We start from the raw sequence: 25,646 nt of genomic DNA, 5'->3' as shown, positions 1-25,646 counted from the left end.
AAACTTTAGATACTGTCTGTGATACTAAAGACCTGGCTTCTTATGGTTATTTTATACATGATTATTGGGCTGAAAGTGAGTGACCTGCCTAAGACCATCATGGTGAAGGGTGGATTTTGAAGCAAGTTTTATTATAGCTATGAGTTACATTTTATATGCTGCCTTTCCTTTATAAGGAGCCTAGAGCAACATACATGCTTACCTGCATCTCCACAGAAAGGGTGCCACTATTGATAAAGCCCTCTGTCTTGTTCCCTGTAAATTCCCTGTATTTCTTCAACCCAGAATCCCCAAGTGTCATCTGAAACCTGCATAGCATCTAGGAGATCCGAATCTATTACCTTGCCTATCTCTTGCCAATGCCATCCTCTCTACTCCAGCCTCTGGCAAGGATGAAGCGAGGGGCAGAAAAAACTTGGTGCATGGTCTCAGGTGCCATCAATCATTCCCACTCCCTTACTTTATGGCGTTCATGCCAAGCTTGTTTACTGTTTTGTGACATTTTGGTTGCCCTAATAAAGGTGTGCCCTTGTGGAGATTGTAATGATTAAAATGTTATTAATATGAGTTGCTAGGTTTATCATTATTCAGGATTCAGCTTCCAACCCACAGTCTCCAATAATGAGGATGCATCTTATATTCAGTGTTGCTGTAGGGAGATTAACGCAACAACAATTAATACTTTTATTATTTATACCCCACCCATCTGGCTGGGTTTCACCAGCCACTTTGAGGGGCTCACAGCATATATCAGAACATACTTGAGGGCATCCTGAGCAAGTCTGCAGATGACACCAAATTGGGAGGTGTGGCTAATACACCAGAGGACAGGATCACACTTCAAAATGACCTTAACAGATTAGACAACTGGGCCAAAGCAAACAAGATGAATTTTAACAAGGAGAAATGTAAAGTACTACACTTGGGCAAAAAAAATGAAAGGCACAAATACATGATGGGTGACACCTGGCTTGAGAGCAGTACATGTGAAAAGGATCTAGGAGTCTTGGTAGACCACAAACTTGACATGAGTCAACAGTGTGATGCAGCAGATAAAAAAGCCAATGCAATTCCGGGCTGCATCAATAGAAGTATAGCATCTAGATCAAGGGAAGTAATAGTACCACTGTATTCTGCTCTGGTCACACCTCACATGGAGTACTGTGCCCAGTTCTGGGCACCACAGTTCAAGAAGGATACTGACAAGCTGGAATGTGTCCAGAAGAGGGCAACCAAAATGGTCAAAGGCCTGGAAACGATGCCTTATGAGGAATGGCTTAGGGAGCTGGGTATGTTTAGCCTGGAGAAGAGAAGGTTAAGGGGTGATATGATAGCCATGTTCAAATATATAAAAGGATGTCATATAGAGGAGGGAGAAATGTTGTTTTCTGCTGCTCCAGAGAAGCGGACACGGAGCAATGGATTCAAACTACAAGAAAGAAGATTCCACCTAAACATTAGGAAGAACTTCCTGACAGTAAGAGCTGTTCGGCAGTGGAATTTGCTACCAAGGAGTGTGGTGGAGTCTCCTTCTTTGGAGGTCTTTAAGCAGAGGCTTGACAGCCATATGTCAAGAATGCTTTGTTGGTGTTTCCTGCTCGGCAGGGGGTTGGACTAGATGGCCCTTGTGGTCTCCTCCAACTCTTTGATTCTATGATTCTACTAAAAATCAAACATTAAAACCATCCCAATACAGGGCTGCCTTCAGATGTTAACTAAAAGTCAGATAGTTGTTTATTTCCTTGACATCTGAAGAGAAGGTGTTCCACAGGGAGGGCGCCACTACCAGGAAGGCCCTCTGCCTGAATCCATGTAACCTCGTTTCTTTCAATGAAAGAATCAGCAGAAGTCCCTCTGAGGAGGATCGCATTGTCTGGACTGAATGATGGGAATGAATATGCTTTGGGAATGATGGGAATGAATACATTTTTTTAAAGAAGCAGATTAATAACCACTTTTTTAAGCCGGTCTAGAAAGACTCCCTCACAGAGGGAGGCATTCACCACCCCGCGGAGCTCATCGCCCAACCCTTCCCAGCTCGCTTTTAGGGGCCAGGATGGGCAAGGATCAAGGAGACACATAGTTGGTTTCACTGGTCCAAACAGCCTGCCCATATACCTAGTTCACTGCTTGCCACTTCACATTCTGATGAAGTTCATTTCCAACTGTTTAAAGCAGATTATAGGACAGCTATATTTTAAAAATGGTTATATTTAATAAAACAGAAAAACACACTGGTTTGGAAAAGAGTACAGAACAAGTTCTTGCAGGATTGATGAATACAGTGGACAGAGCTTAGTCTTGACCAATATGCAATTGTAGAAGGGCAGCTTGGGCTGTGAACCTTGGTATGACACTGTGAGCATGTCCCAATTTCCATCTAATAAATGGTGGGAGGTATGCTAGTTCTATATTAGGCAGATATATTTAGTGATTTGCAATGTATCTATTGATGTTCAATCTGTTTTCATGGTTGTTTTTAAGGTATAAATTTCATTCATAATTTAAAATAAAATCATATGCCACCTTGGCACTTCGTCCCTTGGTTTCACTGACCGCCCAGAGGAGATTGGAGTGAAGAGATAGGGGAGCAATTTTAGACTTCTGTCTCAATACCTAGCTGTATTTCCGTCCGTATCTATTTGGATGAGTGACATTTTAAAAAATTAAATACATACAAATGTAGGAATTGGTGTGGAACCTGTGTGTGCCTTGCTATATGTAATGATCACACGGGTTTATTTAGTTGACTGCATACATTACTAAAATAATATATGGTGGTTGCATACAATAAATCTATGCATGTATTTTCTCTACATGAGAAGCTCTTGCATTCAGGAAATGGTGTGAAATTTGACACTTTTTGAAGCAGACCCCTTGTTTGGTTTTAACCATTAAATATACAGATTTTTTCCCCCACTTATGGGAGCTGTGAAATAATTTCTTCAACTTCTTGACACCTTGACACCTTTTGCACTCAACTGTGAAACACCAAAATAAAACCACAGAAGTGTAAGTTGCTTAGAGGAACAGGGAGGTGATGGTGTTGCTCTGATCATATTTGGGGAAAACAGCAACTCCTTTGAGGCTATAGCTTTCTTTCCAAATGCTAATTGCATAAGCATTATGAGTGTAACTAAACATGAATGGTGTGCTGTTTTGATTTGCATTGCTCAATAGGCAGTAATAAACAGAGAGAGAATTCCATCTGCAGAGGCCAGGCAATTTTCTTGGCACCGCGTGGGGCCAAGCAAAAAGAAGATCAAATACCTGAGCCCAGGGTTATGAAGAACCCCCACAACTGCTTAAAGAACAGCTGGTTGATTCAGCAACTGTGAATCTAGAAGTATTTGACACACCTTGTGTATTGTGATTTTGTTCTTTAATTTTATTCACTTAATTATAATATGTTGGAGCTAGAAAACTTGAAATCCTTTTGTAATGGGGGATCCATGTGTGGGTTTTGTACTGTATTTGCTGCTTTACAAAACCCTTCTTATAGAATTAAAAATGAGATCTGAATGACTCTAACCACCAACCACCTCATGTGCTCTATCACTGTGGCACGGTGAAGGATGGGTAAATGTTTTTGTTTCTCTCGGTTTTTCATTCTTCCTATATTAAGTCCAGCTCTCCACATTTTTACATTTACAATTTAAAAAAATTCTTCACTCCACTCCTGCACAGTGTGGTTGCAGGTCCTGTCCCCAATCTATGAACATTGAATTAAATGGCTCTCTGGCTGTGTTGAATATTTGTGTATATGAATCAGCCTCCTCAAAAGCTTATGGGAGAATGCAATGCTAACAACCCATACCAAGATAAAGGGCTACAAGACCTGTGTGTTGAACACAATGCTTTACGGAACCGAGACGTGGATAACTTACACCCACCAGGAATAACACCTCAATGCCTTCCATGTGCACTGTGTCAGGAAGATTTGGGGCATTACATGGCAGGACAGAATCTCAAACAAAGATGTGCTTTTCCAAGCCCACATTCCCAGCATGTTTGTACTCCTGTATCAGCAACATCTGCGCGCGCTTGGTCATGTTCACAGAATGGAAGATCTTCAAGGGCGTGTACTATGGAGAACTGGTTTCAGGCACCTGGACCTTTGGCAGACCAGCTCTCTGTGCTACAAAGTTGTCTACAAATATGACATGAAGGCTTGCAACATTAACCCTCCTGTGTGGGAATCCCTTGCATATGGCTGCAGTGCCAGGAGACAGTCAAGTCATGTATCCACAGCAGTGACCAGAGGAGGAATGACTGCTGGAAGAAGCACAGAAAGAAGAAACACCATGGTGCATCTGCAGCGGCAAACCAGAGGCCTTCATCTTCCCCAGCTGCACAAAATGGGTATCTTCCATTTCAGTCTGTACAGTCATAGCAGGTGCTGTAAGTCTCCAAAAATTTGACTTCACCTCCAAAGGTGCTCTCTTCCACTGTCTTCTGAGACAGATGGATGCCTGTCAACCAATCAACCATCCATGACTGTATGATCTGAAACCATGGAAAAATAAGGATTTCCCAGTAATGCTAGAAGAGTCCCCCACTAATAGCCATTGATAGCCTTGCTCTCCATTATTATGTCTTTGCCAAGGTTGCCTTTGGCCTGGTACTCAGACTCTGCTATTAAGAGGGCTCCATGTATATGCTTGTTAGGGATTTAGGTAGCACATGAACACACAACTGTTCTTCAGTGAGCAATGAAGCTTTAAACATTAGCTTAATGCACAGGTAATGACAACAGCTGCAACAGTGCATTGTAGTAATTTACCAGTACATTGAGTTGCTTGTAGTGCTTGCTTTCAAAGCTGGTTAAGTTGCAATTTCAGTTGAATTTGCAGAAAGCATCCATTGTGTTGCGCTATTTCAATGACTTGTTTGATTTGATCATTGCAAAAATCTTCATTGCTGAATTGTTTTGCTGAAAATCTGTAAATTTTGATAATAAACCTGATTTGCAATAGGTGTTGAATAATTTCAGTTGCAAATGTCGCATCCTAACAATATAACATTCATTTGGATTTCTTTGGGTAGGAGGGGCAGATGGCAGGACATGAATGTTCTTCCATTTTCCACATTATGTTGAATAGCTTACAGGGTATTTCTTTCTTTTTGTCATATTAATTAATTTTAAAATCTAGCCCTCATAGTGTACAATGAAGGACCCATGCCTATGCTTACATGGAAGCCTGTGCTGAGTGGCCCAAAATAACTGGTGTTTTCAATCTGTAAAATGTTCTGAGTACCCACAGTTTCAACAGTAGTGTATGTGAGAATATAGCCAATTTCCTTGCCCAGGTTTCTGATCATGGAACAATTCAGAACTTGAATTATGAACAAAAGCTGACTCTGCAACTCTTATCTGATCAAAAGCAGTACAGTAATAATGTGTCTCATTTGGATGGCCTCCAGCTCTTAATCTTATCCATGTCTCCTTTATGCTTCCTACCTTGTTACTTCACAGTGATTAAACTTCAGAAATTGTTCACAGCTTGTCTTGGATACAGATGTGAATGTAAGATACAGGCAAACATTGGGACATTCTATATACCTGTTCTGGTCTGTGGAGCTAAGAATATAGAAAAATACTGACTTATTTTCACCAGGACAATAATCAGGACTCCACCAATCAACATCAGACTTGGCCAGACAAAAGTGAAGAAAAGACGCTCTGGAAGATATTCTCTGTTTAAAAGGACAGTGGCTTCTTGTCTTGATGGGTCATAATAACAATAAAACAGCTGGGCTTCTGTGAAATTTTGTCTTACTTTTTCTACATTCTCTTGCACTGCAGTATAATTCTTCAGAGTCGGGGGAATGTAGGAGCACTGCAGAAACAAACAAACCCCAGGAAACCAGTTAATCATAATTACTCAGTAACAGGAAAAGCTTACCATATTGCTTTCTGGCATTAAGTGCCAGCTGTGCACTAGATCATTAATATACATATTATCATTACTTTTGTATAGAGAGAGGTGAACTTCCAAAAGCTTCCCTCAGAATTTTACATAAGTTCTTTTGAAACGAAGTGGAAGAACTCAAGCAATCTGAGGACTAATTTCAGGAGTCACTCCCAACTGGATTATTGGTTTCTATGGCAATTGGGCAGGCAGGAATAGCTGTGGGGATGGAATTTGCCAATAGGTATGTTTTACCCAGCCAGCAGAGCACCTACTATAGGAAGGTGCTAGTGTGGAGAAGACCTTCCCCTGAGTCACCACCAGACAAATCACTACCAGGCACAGTACAGTAGGGTTGGTGTCCCCTGATCTCAGGCAATGGGCTGGATTCTGTGGAAGGAGCTGCTCTGGCCCTAAACTGTTCAGTGCCTTATAAGGTAGCAACAAAAACTTAACTCTGCTTGGCAGCAAAGGCAGCAAGTGCTGCCTTTTGGATAGGTGTGTGAAAGAAGGTGTCATTGAGAATCATAACCACCACATTTTGTAGTGCAAAAGTGTATCAAGTACCCCCTGGATTGCACTGTCAGTATTTCACCATAGTTCAATACACATAGATCTACCCCTTTATTGATGTCTAGTACAGAGTATCTGAGAACAGAATGATCTGCTGGGAGTCATAACAATGGCCTACATTTCAGGGTTATTGTAAGGATTATTAAATGCTTGTGAAATGTTTTGAGGACTTGGGGGGGATACAAAATAAATGACTATTAGGCAAGAGTAACCAGTATGGGTGGGTGCTGGCATAGGTTACGCTACTGAGAGTGGCATCACTGCTGCTTACCTGGATAGTACAGCATAGGGCAGAGGGAAGGAGAGCTTGGTGTTGTCCAGGTGTACCAGCAGAGCTAATTCAGTGCTCCCATAGCCCTAACCTCACCATTGCCCTGCTGTTGGGGCAGTAGCTCTGTGGCACCACCCTTCTATGTTACCCACCCCTACTAACAGAGCTCAGTCACATAGAAGGGGAGAAAGGATGTCCAGAATTATATATATGAAACTTTTGACAATTGGAGCAAACCTGTTTCCTTGCGTAAGACAATCAGAAATTTTATTATAGTAAGAAATTTACAATTTATCTAATTTTACTTGATTATATATTAGAAATTGAGAAATATATAACACTTTTGCCCCACAATTTAAGATCAATGAGCTGCTCACTGTAGCATTTTATTTTCTGTATGTAAAAAGAGAGAGCTCTCTCCTGTATGTTTTACTGAAAAGTAAATGTATGTAATGTATGTAATGTATGTATGTAATACAACAATGTATGTAATGGAGAACTATAAATCACTATTTCAAAGATGTAATTCTAATATGAGCAAGTATTCCTGTGCAATCATATTTCTTTCTAAATGTCCTTGTGTGCCTGAGACAGAATACATGAACAACTATTGATGGCCTTGAAGCACAAGTTGAGCTTTCCATTAGGGAAATTTCCCGTATTGTTAATTTGTCTAGGGAATTTTCGATATGCAATGTAAATAGGATTATTTCCTGCTAGACGATGAATTACTGTAAGACACTGAAAATAATAACAAATGCAGCTAAAAACAAACAAGTGAAAGTGCAAAATAATTCTGTTTAAAATAGTAATTCCCTATTTGGAAAAGGTTTTTTGATTTCTCTTATATCACTAAAACTGAAGTTGTTTGGATATATTGTAGGAATGAGCAATCATTTTCAGTTTTGCTTTGCTATTCTGACACTGTGAGAACCTTGCAGATGGGCTGCAGATGGGCTGAGCAGGAATTACAAAAAGCCAAAATGTTTTTAAATGGTGGTTGTTGTTTAGTATTTTTTGAATGTCTTGTTGAATTTTAGGCCAATACCTCTGCAAGAACCGCAGATTGATTCTGATATTTGATTTCCATTCCAAGTGAAAGTATTCAGGAATGTGAAACTTCCAAAGCTGGAGACAAATCTGACCCAGGGGTCAGAATGAGCAAATCTATCAATTTCCATTTATCTGTTTCTCATCTTTGCAGTCTTAAGATCATTTCTATGCTTCTCAGCATCAGTTTGCAATTTAAGTCCTCATGACAATTTAGCAGTCCTTTAATGAGAATTTTTGTTAAGATATACGTTTGCACTATTTTATGAATTGTGTGCTATGAGATATCTCAAAGAATTTACAGTACAATTAAAAAAATTGTATGCAATTTCCCCTATAATAATGCATTTTTTGTAAGTTACTTTCAATAATATATGCATTTTATGGTCACTACAAGCCAGTATTTTGTGTACAGTACTTGGCTGGAGAAATGCACTGTGAATTCTGGAAAAGTACAAATTTTTAAAGTTGGCTGTTTTTTGGATTATCTTATATTTCTTAAAGTGCAAATTAAATGTGAACTGCATCGAATGTGAACTGCACTATTATCCCTATAATAGTGCTATGGTCAGAAGCATGCAGGCAATCCATGCAGCCAGTGCAATGTTTAAAAGCCTCTGGGCCCATGTATTGGCCACATACAGTGCTTTTTTCTGGAGAGGAAGCAAGGGTACACATACCCATAAACATTTTGTGAATCTTTGTACTTGTGTCCATTTGCTGGCTGGTGTGCCGCGACGTGCGGCGACGAGAAGGGCGATTTGCATTGTCACGTGCCTGGCGGCCGCCAATAATCAGCACTGACCCGCCGGAAAGCAATATTTCTCCTCCTCTTTCCCAAAGCTCAGTGCAAATGAGCCTGGCGGCCGCCAATACACAACACTAACCCGCCGGACGGCTTGTGAAGCCTTATTACAGGAGATTGCAACCAACACAGCAATTGGCAAGTGTTTCTTACAGTCATAATTATAGTCAATATAGGGCGGCACAGAGTTAATTTTTTTAACTTTTTTAATGGTGGTGTGCCTCGTGATTTTTTTCACGGAACAAGTGTGCCGTGGCCCAAAAAAGGTTGAGAAACACTGTTTTACAGTACTTGTGTGTGACCAGGAGCAGTGGCATTATGCTTATGTTATCTATATGTACATTGAAGAATATCTGGGTTTTGACATTGGTATGTAGATTTAGTATCAAGATTTCTTATGAATATAACTCAAACCTTGGGGTTTCTGAACACAGTCTCCTCCTGGTGATAAAGCTTTACCACCTGCCCAACAGGTGTCAAATTGACCATGATGTCCAGACAAGGATATTGAAACTTATTTTCATCACTGGAGCTGTCACACTGCTGCTGTTCCTTGATGCTGGCATTTTCCAGTTCGCATACACCTTTATTGGTCCAGACACTGCAAAAACAAATAAGACCCCCCCCTTCCTGCTTTTAAATGCAGTACCACATATTACTGCTTTCCAGAGTTATAGCCATGTACTTCAGCCCAGTACTACTTAAATATTCAGCTACTTCATTCATTTCCATAGCATTTCAGGCTGAACTCTAGCAAATATTTTAAAATGTCACTTTTTGCAAATTATGCAGCAAGAAGCAGTATTGTTAAGAAACTGAAGTTTAATGAATTATGTTGATTAATTCTATGGCAAAGTATGTAATTTAAACATTTTTCTCAGTGGTTCTCAAGCTTTTTTTCTCTGGGCCACAGTTTCCAGGTCATGTGGTCAGCATAACTAAACAGCTTCTGGACACCGTGATGATTGCCAGAGTGCACAGAAACACCATTTACCTTCCTGTTACAGCGGTACCTATTTATCTACTTGCACTGGTGTGCTTTTGAACTGCTAGGTTGGCAGAAGCTAGGACCGAGCAATGGGAGCTCACTCAATCACGTGGATTCAAACTGCCAACCTTCCGATCGGCAAGCCCAAGAGGCTCAGTTTAGACCACAGCATCACTCGCATCCCAACTTGCCTTTTTATAACCATATGTTACTAGCAGAGTTGGAAAAATCTAATATACATACATTCATCCCTGATTGTTTGGTTTCTGGTATTAGTCTCCCCTCCCCTCCTGAAATCTGGTTCGTTATTAAATCTGGCTCTTGTTTTTTATTATAGCAGTATTCCCTTACCACCCAAAAACAGATGCTACTCTAAGTTCTGATGGAATTTCCTAAGTTCTGGTGGAATTTGCACAAATAGCTTTACTGTTTGAAAAAGAGGGTGGGTGTGCATGGTATATGAAATGACAGTGCCAGGATAAATTTCAGATAAGCTAATTCCTTTCTCAAAATATGCACAGTTCAGTTCACTGGCTGTGCCCAATATTTATTAGTTAACTGGTCAGCTTGAAACGTTTTCACTGCCACAATGGGGAACACCATGACGGTTCTGATCTGAACCATGACAGCAAGGATAAGCACATTTCCTTGCTCCAGAAGCTAAAGCGCCTTCCATTTAAGCAATTCCAAGTTAACTTCTCTGTAGACAGAAATTTGATTAGGCATATTTAGCAATGAAGATCTGTTATGAATGGATAGTTAATGAACATCCTGCCTTAAGTGCTTCCTAAGTGAAATAGAATTTCAGTTCTTAGAACACATTAATGTCCAGAATTATCTATGGTTAGGCTGATATACTTAATTCAGCCAGCCATGCAGTTGTGGGGAACACATTGTTCACTTCCAAAATAAGAAGTGTGTGATATGGACATTTGGAAACATTTTTGTGTGGTTTCTCTTCCTCAATTTGAGAGGAAAGAATAATGAAATTTGCAGAGTGCTAGTCTTTGTGTGGCACACACAACATACATTGTTTCACATGGCGAGAAGCATTGGCTCAATCTTCAAGATTGCAAATTTTATCACTGTCAATGTTGAAATCAGGCCTAGATCACAGAATTTAAGATTCCAAATGGACTGGACGAGGCTATGGCACTGAGACCCAGAATGCATTCTGCATGTTGGGATAGTCCCGAATGCTGAAGGAGAAAACCACATGCATGCCTGCTCAACAAGCCCAGTTACCTTTTATTGTATAAGGGTACAATGGTGATTCCGATAAAGAAATACATTATCACTGAGCATGCTACCATTCCCAAGCCCAGGCAGAATGCTCTGGTCTCCCCTCGTTTCTGTGCTGTCACCAGCTTTTTCCCCAACATGATTTATGGTGATGGATTCTGTGGCCTTTATCTCTGTGTAAAAATAAAATAAATAACAGAAGCAATCAGTTTTACCATTGTGGTGGTTCAACATACTCAAGAACTCATCCTCATCTTTCAAAACTTAGATCATTTCTGGGGTTTTTTAAAAAATCTATGCATACTTATTTTTCTGAGAAGCAAAACTCCAAAATAAACCCAGTAGCATGTGGAATTCAATGAATTGCTTATTCAGGGATAAGATTAAAAACTAAATTTCAGATACTCAGACTAATATATATCTACGGTATGTTTGTGTGTGACTTAATTGCCTGTCACATACTCTGGTTATTTGGAGTTTTGCTGCACATACACATACAAAGCTGGTCTGGAATGCTTCATTTGTGAATGCAGCAGGCATATCAGGGACAGATGCATGCTGTCTTTTTATTTGTTGTAGTGGTCAGTGGTTCACATCTCATTAACTGGCTGCTTCATGGGGCTTGTATACTTTTACACTTTAGCGTGCTTGATTCAGCACTGCTAGAATTAGAAAGTGCAGGTGAATATGACTCATTTTCAGTGTTCACCTGCACCAGTGGGCCAAAATGGATGTGATATTAATTGCTTTTTAAAGCATTTCAAGGGAAGTTCCCATCAGTGCCAATAAATATATCTAAACAACCCTCCCTTGAAATGCAAGTTGCAGCTTCTGTGATTTTTGTTGGGACTTCAGCACGGTGTAAAAGAGTCAACTTATTTGCTTTCCACTCCCATTGTCATGCAGCTCCTCAAGCGTCTCCTAACATAACCACCACCGCCCCACAAAAAACCCAGGTATGTTAACTGTATTCACACATTTGTTTTCTAGGCTGTCCCTATGAATAAAGGGATATCTATTCTTATTTACTTGATACATGTGGTGTTGATTGGGGTGACATGGTTCAATGTGATTCACCTAAGGCTTGATTTTTTCACTTGAACTAAGCCTTTTCAGTGTCTCAGTGTCATCTAAATACTAAAGCTATGTATAGCTATGATTGGTATACCGTACTTGTGCAGAGAATCTGTCAGCAGCCTCTAATGCATTAACTACCGTGTCATTTAAACCTGCTGTGAACAGAGTTAGACAAAATACATCCAGCCAACAGAAGCAGTTGTATAATTTCCATTGCAGCCATAGGAATAATACATACTGGCACCTCTCTTTGGGTTATATCTTGCTTGTGCCAGTTCCAGGCACAGTAACTCAGTGCTCTACTTTTGGATTTGGATGTGGGGAAAGTAAGTTCTGCATTAATACTTCTACCTGAAATGATTCCCGGTGTCTCTGTAGTCATCGCCTCCTCCACTTTGGCAAAGGAAGGAGGTGGCATAAAAGGAAAGTTATGGTCTTTCCTCTAAAGCAGTAAGGGATAAGGAGAGAGAGATGTGGCCTCTCTCCCCTATTGTTTTATGAGGGAGGACAGCCACTTGTGTCTTGTGCAGCTGCTCTCTCTGTCAAATGAGTTGATTTGAGGAAATGGGGGGAAGCTTTCAACTCCAGCCTGTTGCTGCATGGAGCAGCCTTTAGTGCTTTTCTGCAAATGGGGCTGCCTTTGAACATTCTTTCGAAAACTTCAGCTAGTTCAAAATGCAGCTTCAGGGTTTTTGTTTTTTTTACAGGGATTAAGGCAGGCATAGGCAAACTCTGGCCCTCCAGCTGTTTGGGACTACAGTTCCCATCATCCCTAGCTAACAGGACCAGTGGTCAGGGATGATGGGAATTGTAGTCCCAAACGTCTGGAGGGCCAGACTTTGCCTATGCCTGAAATATTAACCACCACCACCACCACATTGGTGACCAGACTGTTTCTGAGCTTCTCTCAAAGTGTTGGTGGTGCTACCTTCTTAAAACTCTAGTATACATAGGAACAAAAGTCCTGGAAGGGAAACCTGCTCATATACAGAGATTATCGTCAGTCACTCTGTGCTGGTGACTTATTTATGGATTTCTTTTCCCTGTGAGGCTCACCTAACATGAACACTGATATATTTTTGGTGCCAGGCAGGGGTGTAGCATGGGTGTGGGGGGGTCTGTGGCCCTGGGTGCACCATTTTAAGGGGGCATGACCCAGGTGCCCCCACGCAGGGATCCCCATCTCACCCTGCCTGCTGTCAATGATCTCTGGGCTCCAGAGCCCAGCCTGGTCTCATTGCCACATCCCCAACCCCCTTGCAGATTTGCCTGCTAAGAGCCGCATGAGCAGGCCAGGCTCCTCCCTGCATGAGCGGGCAGGAGGTACACCATGGTCCTGCATGGCTCGAGTGGTGAGGGCTGGGCTGGCACACAGGCTCCATGAACCCCCCTGCACCCTATGCGCGCCCACCTGGTGGCATCAGCCGTGAGGGCTGGGCTGGGGCAGTGGGTTCTGTTCATACCTCCACCACCCCCCGCCCGGCACACATGTGCGGGCAAATGACGTAACACTGCTGGTACCAGGCCAAGGCCTTTAAAATGCTTTACTATGCTTTTAGTTGTTAAAATTGGGTATTTCCTTATTGCTACCATTGCTGTATCTGCCACAATATGCTTTTTATTGTTCTCAAGTTTTAGATTTTGTGTGTGTGTGTGTGAGAGAGAGAGAGAGAGAGGGAGGGAGGGAGAGAGGGAGAGAGGGGGGGGAGTTATGAAAGCAGTCCTAGGAAGATCCCATGCATTTGGGTTTAAATATCATAGATCTTTGAAATGGTTCAGTGATATATTTTTGTCTCATGTGGTATTATTCCATCATTTCAATATTGTTTAGAAATTAGTATACAATGCCTTAACAAGATTGTTAAAATCTCTCTAAAGCTCACATGAGTTTTGTTACTCGAAGAGATACGTAGTAACACTTTCTTTTTCTGATGCATTGTACTTCTAGGTTAGCAGAAAAAGCTAGAAATGTTGAGATAATGTTGACTGTTCTCAGGGTAGCAAAACTTTCCATCTTTCTAGGGATTGGGTTAGTTTTATCTAGAAGCAAAATATTTTTAAACGCAGCATTCAGCAGCCTCAATAACTGTGAATTGTTGAGTTTTACAAAGTTGACCTAGCAGAAGAGCAAGTTTGAAGGGAAGGAATTCATTGCAATTCAGACACAGTCCCTCAGTATTTTCAAGAACCAGTCATCATCTTGAAAAAAACACCTTGAGCTGCCATACCTGATTACTAAGGTTTTGAGCAGTGATGGACATTCCTATAACCATGTAGATGCAAGTCCTTTAGAATGACATTGTAAGGCAGATGTTCTCTGTTGGGCCTGTGAGGAGGGGAATAAAGAGGAGATGAAATAAGAAGAGGAAATCATAGATTCTATATTCATTTCTTCTTCCTGTGCCCCCTGGTGCCCCCTCAATCTACTCAGAAAGTTTGGGGACCCCCCCAACAGGTTTAGAGGGTGCATGGGGTCATGTGGCGTTAATATGCATAGTTATGGACAGGGCCATCCTGTCCAGGAGGCAGAATGAGGCAGCCACATCAGTTGGCAGAAACCAAGGGATGCTTCTGTGTGATCTCACCGGAACCTGGAAGCCACAGCCACACAAGCCTGACTTTGGGATCACCATATCAGGATGTCCACATAGTGTGTGGGAATAATACCTATGGTGCTACATTCTTCATCCTCCTCCTCCTCCTCCTCATCATTTCTTGAATTTGGATACCGCCCTATACCCACAGGTCTCAGGGTGGTTTCAGGATAAAATCACAATATAAAACCACAAAACAGAAACAAACCAATAACCCCCATTTCAAAAGGGCATTGGATGTGAATCAAAGGGGGCGGGGACAGCCACGATGGCACCCTACCGGGATAGCGCTGCTGGGGGCGGCACGCTCTCATCGCCCCCCTCTTCCTACGCCCCTGATGCTCCCATCAAGCCTTAGGACCCTGCAGACAGAAAAGTGGCTTGGGGTGCTTATGGAGCACTTTCCCCTCCCCGCCAAGATACACTGCTGTTCTCTTTCAAACACCCCTCCAAATACAGCTGCTCGTGAACAAAACAAAACAAAATGAAAGACTGGTTTTGTAATGCGTGCAACATGCAGCCAGACCCAAACAGCATGTTTGCATGCTCTTCCTTGTATGCATACATTCTGTTAACTTTGCTAGTTTATACTGACAAAACAATTCATGGTCTGCTCATTCCTGTGTCTAAGTTTAGTGCACGTACACAAATGGTTTAGCAATCCTACAAATTAACTTCCTGCTCAGCTGTTGGGGGGGTCCTTTTTGTTCTTGAAATTATATAAATTGATTGAATTTAAAATGTCAACAGAGAGTTTAAATAGAACCTCATTCCCAAGCTTTTTTTGCTTGTGCACATAAATACAATGTGGAATAATGTCTGTGATGAAAACCCTAAATGTACATTGGGGTAATTTCAGTTCTGACTTAGAGACAAGCCTGTATGATAGTAAATCAGATGAAGCAATGTTAAAAGAAGCAATCTCCAAAGCTACATCTAGAGACTTTGAATCCTAAACTTTTTGTGGCCTTGCTGAATGTTGTTGGGTTCGGGAATTATTGTTTGTGCATGTTGTATGTAATCATGGAACTCTGCTGCTACTCGTGATAATTTTCATATTACGCTTGACCTGGGTGTTCAGCTTCTATGGTGGATTTTAATTTTTAGATGCAGTGTTCTGTTTTTTTCCAGAGGAAACCCATTTCCTGTGTAGGGCAAGAACTACTTGAATTTCTGCAAGTCAGCCTCATAGGGGTGTGGATTGTTGGGGGTGTGGGGCCATCACAAGCCATATCAATCTCCAAGTCAGCAAACTTATACATGACCTACAGTCATAACGTGAGGGATAAAGGGGAATTTATTTCTGTAACCTATTTGAATCAAAGCTCAGTACAGGCTCCCTTGAGTTCTCCTCAATAAATTTGTTATGTGAATTGTTACCTTGTAGGTGCTGTCTGGTGATGCTGTCCTAGAAATAAATCTTAAGTGACACAAGATGGGAAGAATAACACAGGGCCTCTGTAACAGACACAACTACTTTTGTAGACAAAATAGCATGGTGCCATGAAGTTGTGTTTGTAATTTTCAGACACTTTGAAGTAGGACAGCAAACTTCAGTTCTGCTTTTTTAAACTTTGTTTAATAAGAAGATTCATAAATCCTGGTTTGGCTTTTCTTTGTGTTTGTTTTGGGTTGGTATTGCATACTTTTCCCACTGAGTGCTTTATTTTGTTTTGTTTTATAATTTGATATAATTTTCTGCAATAAATGTTATCAGGATTATTCACATGTGACATTTTGGGTTTCTTTATTTAATCTCTTAAACCATTCTATCACAAAAGCTCTAAGATACATTTAATAAAAATGTGCCTTTTAATGAAAAGCAAAACAACCCAAACAGACTTCTAAAGTGGCTCTTGGTTCATTCCCAGCCACGAAAGGGCTTTTTACATTTAGTATTCTTAACCAAAAATTAATAACTACAAATCCACAGAAAAAATAAACTAGGAATGGGAATATCAAATTCACTGTGTTCCTTTAGAAAAATTCGTTGCTGAAGCAAAATATATTCATTTAGAGGAATCTAGAGCATTGACCCTTACAATGATGCTTTCACACTGTGCTGTTCACAAGATCTTAGCATATATTATTCACTTTATTTTTTCTGGTCCCTGTATGATTTATATAAGCAAAGGATTCAATGAAACATTTCCGCCTGTGACTTTTTTTTGTCCATTACTCAAAAATTGATATTTTTGAATATTTTGCAATATTTCTGAAATGTGTTTGCTATCTAGATGGGGTGGGAGATGCTTCAGGAAATTTAGAATTTTTCTGTTAAAACACCCACACACCCACACTACTGCAAAGGATTGCAAATAGGTAAACAAACTTCTCTGAAATATTACTTACAATTGCTGGGAATTGGTAGTCTTTGCCCAGAAGGTCTTGTGTTCATAATGTTTTTGACATATCCTGAGTCTGTTCCATATTAGCAATCAAGGAGCAGCAAATCCACAGCTGAAAAAAATACATTGCACAAAACTTCCTTGCCCTGATTGCTGTGACTGGACTTTTAGCTTAGCTCACTTATTATGAGATTTCTGTTACCATAAATGGTAAGGTATGGAAGTGTGCAGTCTTTTAAAGATTAATTGCTACAGACTCTAAGCTGACCCACAATGTTATGAACAACTCCAACTTAAGGCCCTATTTTCATTTGTACCAAATGCAGTAGATCTAGAAAAGATGCCTGTTTGGGAGTACCTGTGTCAAATTATTATATATTGGTTTTCTCCATTAAATGAAAATATAGTTTCAAACATGAATTTTAAGCTAGATCTTGTGTGGTGTTTGTATAAAATAAATATCTCTGCAGAAACACAGCCACGTTATAATTTTGCATCATTGTAATGAGAATTGTGTTTAATTATGCATTGCTATTAATCTGAGTAATAAAGATAGAATAAAGATCAGAAGATGAAATTGTTAGATCCAGAGAAAGTTTTACTTTCATTGCTGTGTCCGGAATTACTTTCTGCTCCACACCCTGAACAGGGGGAGAGACTAAAAATTAAGCAAATGGCAAAAAGAGGAACTTTAGAAAGAGATTTGGATAATTAAGATGTTCCTTCAAGGCTGGGTCAAATGTTTGCCCAAATTCAGTATTAGCTCTTATATACCGGTACTATTTTCCAGTTAGGGGAAATATCTAGTTATTGCAAAATCTTTCTAATGAGAAAACAGATCCAGATGTCCGGCAAGAGGTGATAAAAACCTCTTCAACTATGGGGAGACACTCACACCTTAAAAGTAATTGGCTTTGTACCTTTAAACCGTTAGCTTTCCAAAGATAGAGAAAATGGACAATGGAGGTTAAAAACATATGAAGAAATTAAACCATATTGTAACAGTTGGCTGCAATATCTGCAGGTACAAAGTCTTTTTAAATATCATTTAAAAAATAGGATTTGTAAATGGGAAGTCAAAATTACAAGAAATATTAATTGAAAATAATGTGAATCCATAGCTGCCAAGTTTTCCCTTTTCTCGCGAGGAAGCCTATTCAGCATAAGGGAAAATCCCTTTAAAAAAGGGATAACTTGGCAGCTATGAATGTGAAACCATTATCAAAATTACATAAGTTCCTACTAGAGTGGGAATTAAAAGATGAAGAGATAAAAGGGGTGATGACAAAATGGGCCCAAGATTTAGGAAGGCCAATTTATATGACACAATGGGAAAATTTGTGGAAAGTATCAATGAGATTTACGGCCAGCATGGGAATAAAAGAGAATATTTTGAAACTTGTTTATAGATGGCATTTGACTCCTGATAAATTAGCGAAAATATATATAAAAAGAGCCAGATAATTGTTGGAAGTGTGATGAAAAAGGGGGCAATTATTTCCATTGTTGGTGGGGTTGTAGGAAAATTTATAAATTTTGGGGAGAAATATATGAAGAAATGAAAAAGATGCTGAGGGTCACCTTTGGAAAAAAAAACCCGGAATATTTCTTACTAAGCATAATGCCAGATAATATGCCAGATAATAGGAAAAACATCTTTCTGTATGCGTGTGCAGCAGCAAGACTGTTGATCGCCCAGAAGTGGAGAAAAAAGGAATTGCCCACAATTCAAGATTGGCAAATAAAGTTAATAGAATTTATCAACTTGGAGAGAATGACGGCGGCAATTAGAAATACCTCTAAACAAAAGTCCAAAATGGAATGGGGGTTTGTGGAAGAGTATTTTAAGAAAAAGGATATAAAAACTGAGCTGATGATCTGTTTAAATAAGGCTGTCATGAGGGAAATTGAAGAAAAGAGGGGAAAATTAAGAATTGTTAATTAGAGTTGTATTTGTAAATGAAAGTAACGCAAGTTAAAAAGAAATTGAAAGTTAAGTGATGTGTGGTGATTGGGAAGTTATTTTTTTAATGGTATATGAATTAGTTGTATATTAAGATCTACATAAGTGACTTATTTTCTTTGTATTGTATTTTAATGAATTAAAGATTATTTTAATTTTAAAAAATTTTTAAAAAAGAAAAGAAAGTGGGACCACTGGTGACCGCCATTGTTGGTTTTTTAAAAACGCTGTAGTTTATTGATTAAAGCTATACTAAGTACTCCATATGTTCCTAGCTGTTTGCTATAACACGTGCATTGCTTGTTGAAATCCAAATAGTATTGCAAATGTGGTTGCATAGATGAGTATTGGTGCAATCCTGCCACAATTTTGTTGGCCACAGAGACTCCCAATAGGTGCTGCTGAGCTCCACACAGGGGTTCAGGTCACAGAATGTTACCAATTCTGTTATGGTTGTCAAGTGAGAATATGACTCTTTTCTTGCCTGGCTTCTGAATCGGTAATAGCTGTAAATAATTATAAAGAATTATAATTGTTCAGTAGCCTCTGCTGAGTGAAATATGTTTGTCTTGAATTGTTTATATTTATGCTGCACCAGCATGACACTTCACCAATGGTTCCTACCCCAGTAAGTCTTGCAATATAAAATATGACATTGGGGGGGGGGATCAGGGAAGCAGTGGCAGGGGTAAATGGAGCAAAAGGGGTAACAGAAGCCTTGAACTTGCCCATCAACAGTTAGCAGCAGTTGGTCACCAGTCACCTGGTGTCTTCCCCACTATGGCAAGATGTACAGTGGTACCTCGGGTTACAGACGCTTCAGGTTACAAACGCTTCAGGTTACAGACTCCGCTAACCCAGAAATAGTACTCGCGTTAAGAACTTCCCTTCAGGATGAGAACAGAAATCGCATGGTGGTGGCGTGGCGGCAGCAGGAGGCCCCATTAGCTAAAGTGGTACCTCAAGTTAAGAACAGTTTCAGGTTAAGAATGAACCTCCAGAACGAATTCAGTTCTTACCCCAAGGTACCACTGTATTCTATTTCCATATAAATTGTAGCAGTCATTTCTAAATTTGCACCTATACATCCAAATTGCCATATGCAAATTTCATGCAAATTGGGGTTCCTATTTTGACCTCTTTTTGGCAATGCATAACTGGTCACCCTATGAATAGCAATAGTGGGTGGAAGCCACTGGCTTCTCTGTATCAAAGGAGAATTTGGGAAACTGCAACTTAGTTTATCCTGCACAGCCGGTTCTAAGCTTTCACGGTCCGGTCGGCGGGCGGTTGAAGCCCTGGCTGAGGACGTCAGGACCAGAGGCAAGAACAGGTGCAGGGCTGAGGGTCCAGCAGCAGGCAGTCACAGGGTCAAGGAGCAAGGCGGAGGCGAAGGTCAGGGAGTCAAGGAGCAAGGCGGAGGCAAGGCGAAGGTCCAAGGGTCGAGGAGCAAGGCAGAAGCAAGGCGAAGGTCCAAGGGTCGAGGAGCAAGGCATCGGCAAGGCGAAGGTCCAAGGGGCAAGGCGAAGGATCAAGGAGCAGGAGGCCAGCTGCAACAAGGCAGGGATAGCGTTGCTGTGGCAAAGAGCTGAAGGGCAAGGCTGGGCTTTTATCCCTCCCAACTCTTGCCACCAGGTGCAGTGAGGTATCAAGTGGCCTCACCTGAGTGACCACTCCTTGCCTCTCCAGCACAAGCTGAGTTCTTCACCTGTGTGGCCACGCCTTGCTTCTCCAGCACAAGCTGAGGCAGGCCCCAGTCCTGCAGAGCACTACAGGCCCCAGAGCCTGACCCCTGCCCATACTCCTGACATAAGCTGAGTTTATCTTTCTAGATAAACTGCTACATTTTGGAACCAGGGTGCTAAGGAATAAATTAAAAAAAAAAACTGGTGGAATGTTGCTCCCTGACAACAGCCCTCCCTAAAATAAAAATAAAAAATCTAAATCTCCAATGGCTGACCTGGGGAAGGAAAGGTTGGCATAACTGAACTGTTTTTAGTTGTATGTGGGAAAATGAATAGCTGTTCATCCATGTTTTCTTGCAAGTTGCTAAAAACAGCTGCAAGGGGGGGCAGGACTGGAGAGGGAAAAGAAGGAGGAGGAAATACTCTCCTGCTCTCCTCCATGCCAGTCTCCTGTTACAGATAGCAGCCTAGGTAGCTGTTTCACTATTTATTTATAATATTTCTTACCCTGTCTTCACTATAAGGTCCCAGGATGCCATAAATCTATTCCAAACAGAACAAAACGATATACCGTAAATTAAGTAAGAAGTGGGTCCACAAAACTAAATAGGTACTGTACATACGTACCTTAATTGTCAAAGGCCCAAGGTATATTAATACATATTTTTTAGAAAACTGTCAGAAGGGAAACACCACTTGATTAATGTCATGTGCAGTTTGAGCCTCTGTGTATTGGCTGATCCATAAATTTAGTGTAAGCAGCATAGCTGTTGTATTCAAGTGCAGGAGATTGTGGCGTCTAGTATGCAAAGCTAGCTCAATAAGTGTTTTAGCTTCACTTGTGGGGAATCCTCAGCTGCCTCTAAAGAACCAGTGGGCTGTGAAATGAGAATATTTCTGATCCTGGTAAAACCCAACGAGGTTATTAGCCTCTCTGCTTCTAATTGAAGTATATTAATAGCAAACTAAATTGTCATTTTAATGCTGGTAAAGGGAAAAATCTATGGAAGCTGACCAAAGAGAATTCAGACTTTCTGCACATAATTGCCTGGCAAGGATAAAAATGCCTTTAGCATACTCCCTAGTGGATAGAATGCAGGGCAGAACATTAAAACGTGTATGACACTCTTTTCACAGAGGAGCAGATATAGATTTAAGGTGTTGGATCATTATTGTTTTAGTTATAAAACTTTACTGTGCATTAGTGAGCAATCACCCCATGATGAATGTTAGTTCTTTGGGAATTCAGCATAACATAACAAGTCTAGTATAATATGTACTTCTGTATAATAACAGCAGTGGTGAGTTTCTCAAAGGGTCAGTTAACAAAATTGTGTTTGTATTAACAATGCCTACTTTAGTAGCCTCTTGAAGAGTATAACCTTTTGTTAAGGGAGCAGGACTTTCCCCAGCATGCTATAAAATGCTCACTATACCTTCCTTGGATGTAACAAACTAGGCCTCTAAATTTTGGAGACTGGAATCCACACTGGAGGAAAGAGTGAGCCTGTGGAGGAGAAAAGCTGTTCCTTCATGATCATTTGTATTCGAACTTTAGCTGTATGCAGAAGCTATTCTCCATGTGTTCCAAGAATGTGTGGCATGGCATGGAGAACAGGGCCATACATGCTAGCCTCAACCTTTCTCTTGAGACCTACTACCCAACACATGGAGATCTGTGGGGAGAGCCTATAAGCATTAGGATTTTGAAGGTGGGGCCAGCAGACATTGCTGCCTCTCTCCTCCACTCATTCTTGGACCACCTGGAGAATAACTACGGTACCTTATGGGGCTCATTTTCCATTACCCAAAGAGGTGATAGCTACCTAGGTTGCTTTTGACATTTTTGCCAATATAAGGGGTAGGCTGGATGTTGTTTCTTTATGATGGTCAATGCAGTCATCGGATGAGATTTCATAAGGTGAGGGCATTCTGCTGGTTCCAAAACTGCTTCTCTTTGCACAACCAACCGTGTGGCCAGTTTCACCTGATTTTACAAGGTTCTAAAATGTGTGGGGAGCCTCCATGAATATAGTTGGCTGTCTGTTTCAGACAGTTGCCCTCCAGCTTGTGAAAGGCAAGTGGAATGGTGGCAGATGGCAGAACTTGCGCACTCATCACAGCCAGGTCCCCCCTTGCCTTTTTACATTATATGGGATATGAACAGTTGAAGAGGACTATTGTCTTGCTGCCAAATCATGCTGTTCCCTACAAAAAGTGGTTAGTGCAAACAGGCACCAGAAAGAATGTCAACAAGAGAAAAAAGGTGATGTCTGAGAAAAGGGATGTTTTAACTTGGTCCAGGACTCCGATTACAACCTTCTGTGTTTCTCCAGCTGAAATCTTGATTGTGTACCAACATGTTTCATTTGTTTTCAGAGTTAATAGCTGTGTCCTTATCTCTTTCACAAAACAGAAAACAACCAGTTCCCCACAAGTAATGTGTAATCCATGGCTTTCTCATTTATTTCAATGCCAGCATTTTATGAAATCTGGTCCAATAACCTTCCAGAAGCAAATGAAGGATGCCTTCTTCTCCCACTTGAAAATCAGAACATTTTGATCCTTTATCTATCAGCATGTTTCTCCCTGGAGTAAGAAATTAAAAGGAAATCCTCCCCCCACCACTAACATTTCTTTTGTCACCCAAGCTAATGAGCATTTATGATTGTCATCCTTATATAATAAGATTTATATTGCTTTCCCTGGAGCTATAAATTTGCCTTCAATACAAGACCCCATTATATAGACTTTTTATTTGCTTCATTGCACACGCCTCACATAGTTAACAGGATTATTGCAAGCCCTGCCTTTACCGCAGGGGATTTTAATCCACTACAATGCTAACATTGTCAGGAATGTTAACTATGCTCTTGTTATGTTGCTAGGGATGGGTGAATCTGTCTTAATTTCTGTTTCTCTCTGTTTCTCATTTTTTTCACTTTTAAGTCCAGTTCTCCACATTTACATATCAGTGTGAGTGTGTGTAATCATCTTGAAAATTCATCACCATTTTAGTATGGATTTATCCTAATTTACAAATTTAAATGCTATTTTGCCTAAAATACTTTTTTTTGCAAAGCATTTTCCTGATTAAGATGCATTTCTGTATGTTATTTTCAGTTGTTGTTGTTGACAGATCCCCCAACTGTGTTTTAGGCTGCAACCTAAAGTAAAGAGCCCCTGGATGGAACACAGGTTGTTGTTGGTATCTATCTGTCTCGAGATACAATAGAGTGCACTTCTGGGGGTGAAGTAAAACCACTATGTTAGCACCACCACAGTGACCTCCCTGCAGTGCAAGCCTCGGTAGTGTTTATGCAGGTCCTGGGACAAGACCCCACTCTTGGCCTTGCTGATGTGGTCCAAAGAACAGCAGAGCAATACATTGGGCACCAGCTTGGTTGCAGGAGTTGCCATAAGAAGGCGTACAAGTTGCTATCCAACTGTCTTAGGGACTGCACTCCAGATTTGTTTAGGGCTACCTCCTTTGCCTTTTATTCTCTCGGAGATATCCCATAAGCCAGCAGAGGTATAGCACCAGAGTTTTCCTTCCCCTAGATGAGCTACCTCCCATCTGCCCCTCACTTCCCTCTATAGCACATGCAGAAACTGCTTTCTTGACCATTGGACCCACTATTGGTCTCATTTGCTCAATCTGCTAGAACCTGTCTTTGCATGCAGGGTTTAAGTTTCATCGGCTACCCCATTGAGGGTTTGAGTCCCACTGGCTACCCTCACCTAGTTTAGCCAGCCAGTCACATATCAACAGTTTCTAGGAGCTGAGTTCTGTGGGGGGACCAAAGATGGACAAACCACCCCAGTAATGCATGTATACTTTCCAAAGTCATTACCACTTGTTCAGCCCTTCTGATGGCCAATCATGTATGAGCAAAATAACATTCTGGCCCTGTCAACTAATGACCAGCAATGCTCCCAGTGAGAGGCTGAAGGAGGGGTGGTGAGTGGAAAAACCTTGATGTGAACAAGCCTCATCTCATGTTTGGGGCTCCCTTTTATATCCAAGAAGCCCTGCCTTCCCTGGAGGTCTTGTGTTACCACAGAGGCTCCCAGGGAATCCTGCCACACCAGGCCAGAAGAGGGAGATGGCCACCACTTCCTTTGGGTTTCCTGTCCTACAGAGACTCAGGAATTAGATGACACATAGCAAAGGTGTCTTCCTGCATGCCTACCTCATTAGATCAGATGTGAGAAAAATGTATACTAAATTGTTGTGGAATTGCCCAAGTACTAAATACTTGGGCAATTCCCCAAGCATCCTTTTGCTCCAGGTTTCTAAAGTAAGCACTTGAAATTAACTATGTGAATATTGGTCATAAAATAGAGATTAGCTTATCAAAATCCTTTAAATATAGTCTCTGTAGTCTCTTCACTACAGAGATTGATGCTGAAAATGGTTTTGTCTTGCAGTTGTTTTTCAAATGCCAGAATGGTAGTCCTTATGGACATTGATGTACAGTGATAGAGTTTATTAAGCGTGCAGTGGTTTAGGGCATCCTTCCTGCTATATAGATGATAATAATACTGGAGAGAGTTAGTTTGGATGTGAATATATGAACTTTTCACAGCACACAAAAGTAAGGGTGTCTCTCTGTGTGTAATTGTTATTTTCTGTCATGTTATAAAGTTTGCAGTGTCATCTCTGCACTTTAGTCAGCAATGTGCAGAGCTGGGATAATGTGGAATGGCACCATGATCTGGTTATGCCACAGTATTGAAAACAAGAGCTCCAGCTGCTTGAACAGATTGTCAGATATAGCTGGCATTATGCTAACACATCCCCTTATGCGTCGCTTGTAGCAGTATTGCTGGAAACACTGTGTTTGTGAGTCAGAAATAAATGTGATGACTGTTCATTTGCAAATGCAATGATAGCAAAATGAACAGTATTTGGGTCTGATAAATATAGCCAAATCAAAGGAATCCTGTAAGGCGATGTAGTATATTCATTGTTAAGTTTCTCCCAATTCAGATTGCTTTACATTGCAGTCACCCAAATGAGGCTAGAATAATGAATTTTCCATTCATAAACTTCTTGACAATAACAGCACCAATCATTATGTACATTGGGGGCATTTGCATAGTGCATGTACCCATGCCCCATATTCTGTATCATT

General features: G+C 40.7%; 2 protein-coding genes across 3 annotated transcripts in view; one reads left to right on the top strand and one right to left on the bottom strand.

The window, feature by feature from the left end:
- KCNMB1 (potassium calcium-activated channel subfamily M regulatory beta subunit 1) overlaps positions 1-17,032 on the bottom strand; it is a 312,631-nt gene extending 295,599 nt beyond the window's left edge. Inside the window, exons 1-5 of one of the 2 annotated variants that reach the window (XR_009557167.1) lie at positions 16,865-17,032; positions 14,147-14,244; positions 10,845-11,014; positions 9,026-9,212; positions 3,647-5,840 (exon numbers count right to left, since the gene is read on the bottom strand). Coding sequence is in view for 1 of the 2 variants with exons in the window: in XM_035105219.2 (XP_034961110.1) it covers positions 5,556-5,840; positions 9,026-9,212; positions 10,845-10,981 (609 nt within the window). In the remaining variant the exon portion in view is untranslated. Of the gene's footprint in view, positions 1-1,574; positions 5,841-9,025; positions 9,213-10,844; positions 11,015-14,146; positions 14,245-16,864 lie in introns of those variants that run through there. The other variant, XM_035105219.2, reaches the window with a different exon arrangement.
- Positions 1-25,646, top strand: part of KCNIP1 (potassium voltage-gated channel interacting protein 1) — a 495,512-nt gene that overhangs the window by 35,660 nt on the left and 434,206 nt on the right. The window lies entirely within an intron of this gene.

Source organism: Zootoca vivipara, chromosome 2, assembly GCF_963506605.1.
Source record: "Zootoca vivipara chromosome 2, rZooViv1.1, whole genome shotgun sequence".
Lineage (NCBI taxonomy): Eukaryota > Metazoa > Chordata > Lepidosauria > Squamata > Lacertidae > Zootoca > Zootoca vivipara.
The sequence above is the reverse complement of the archived record's forward strand: the minus strand, read 5'-3'. Positions and strand labels throughout refer to the sequence as shown.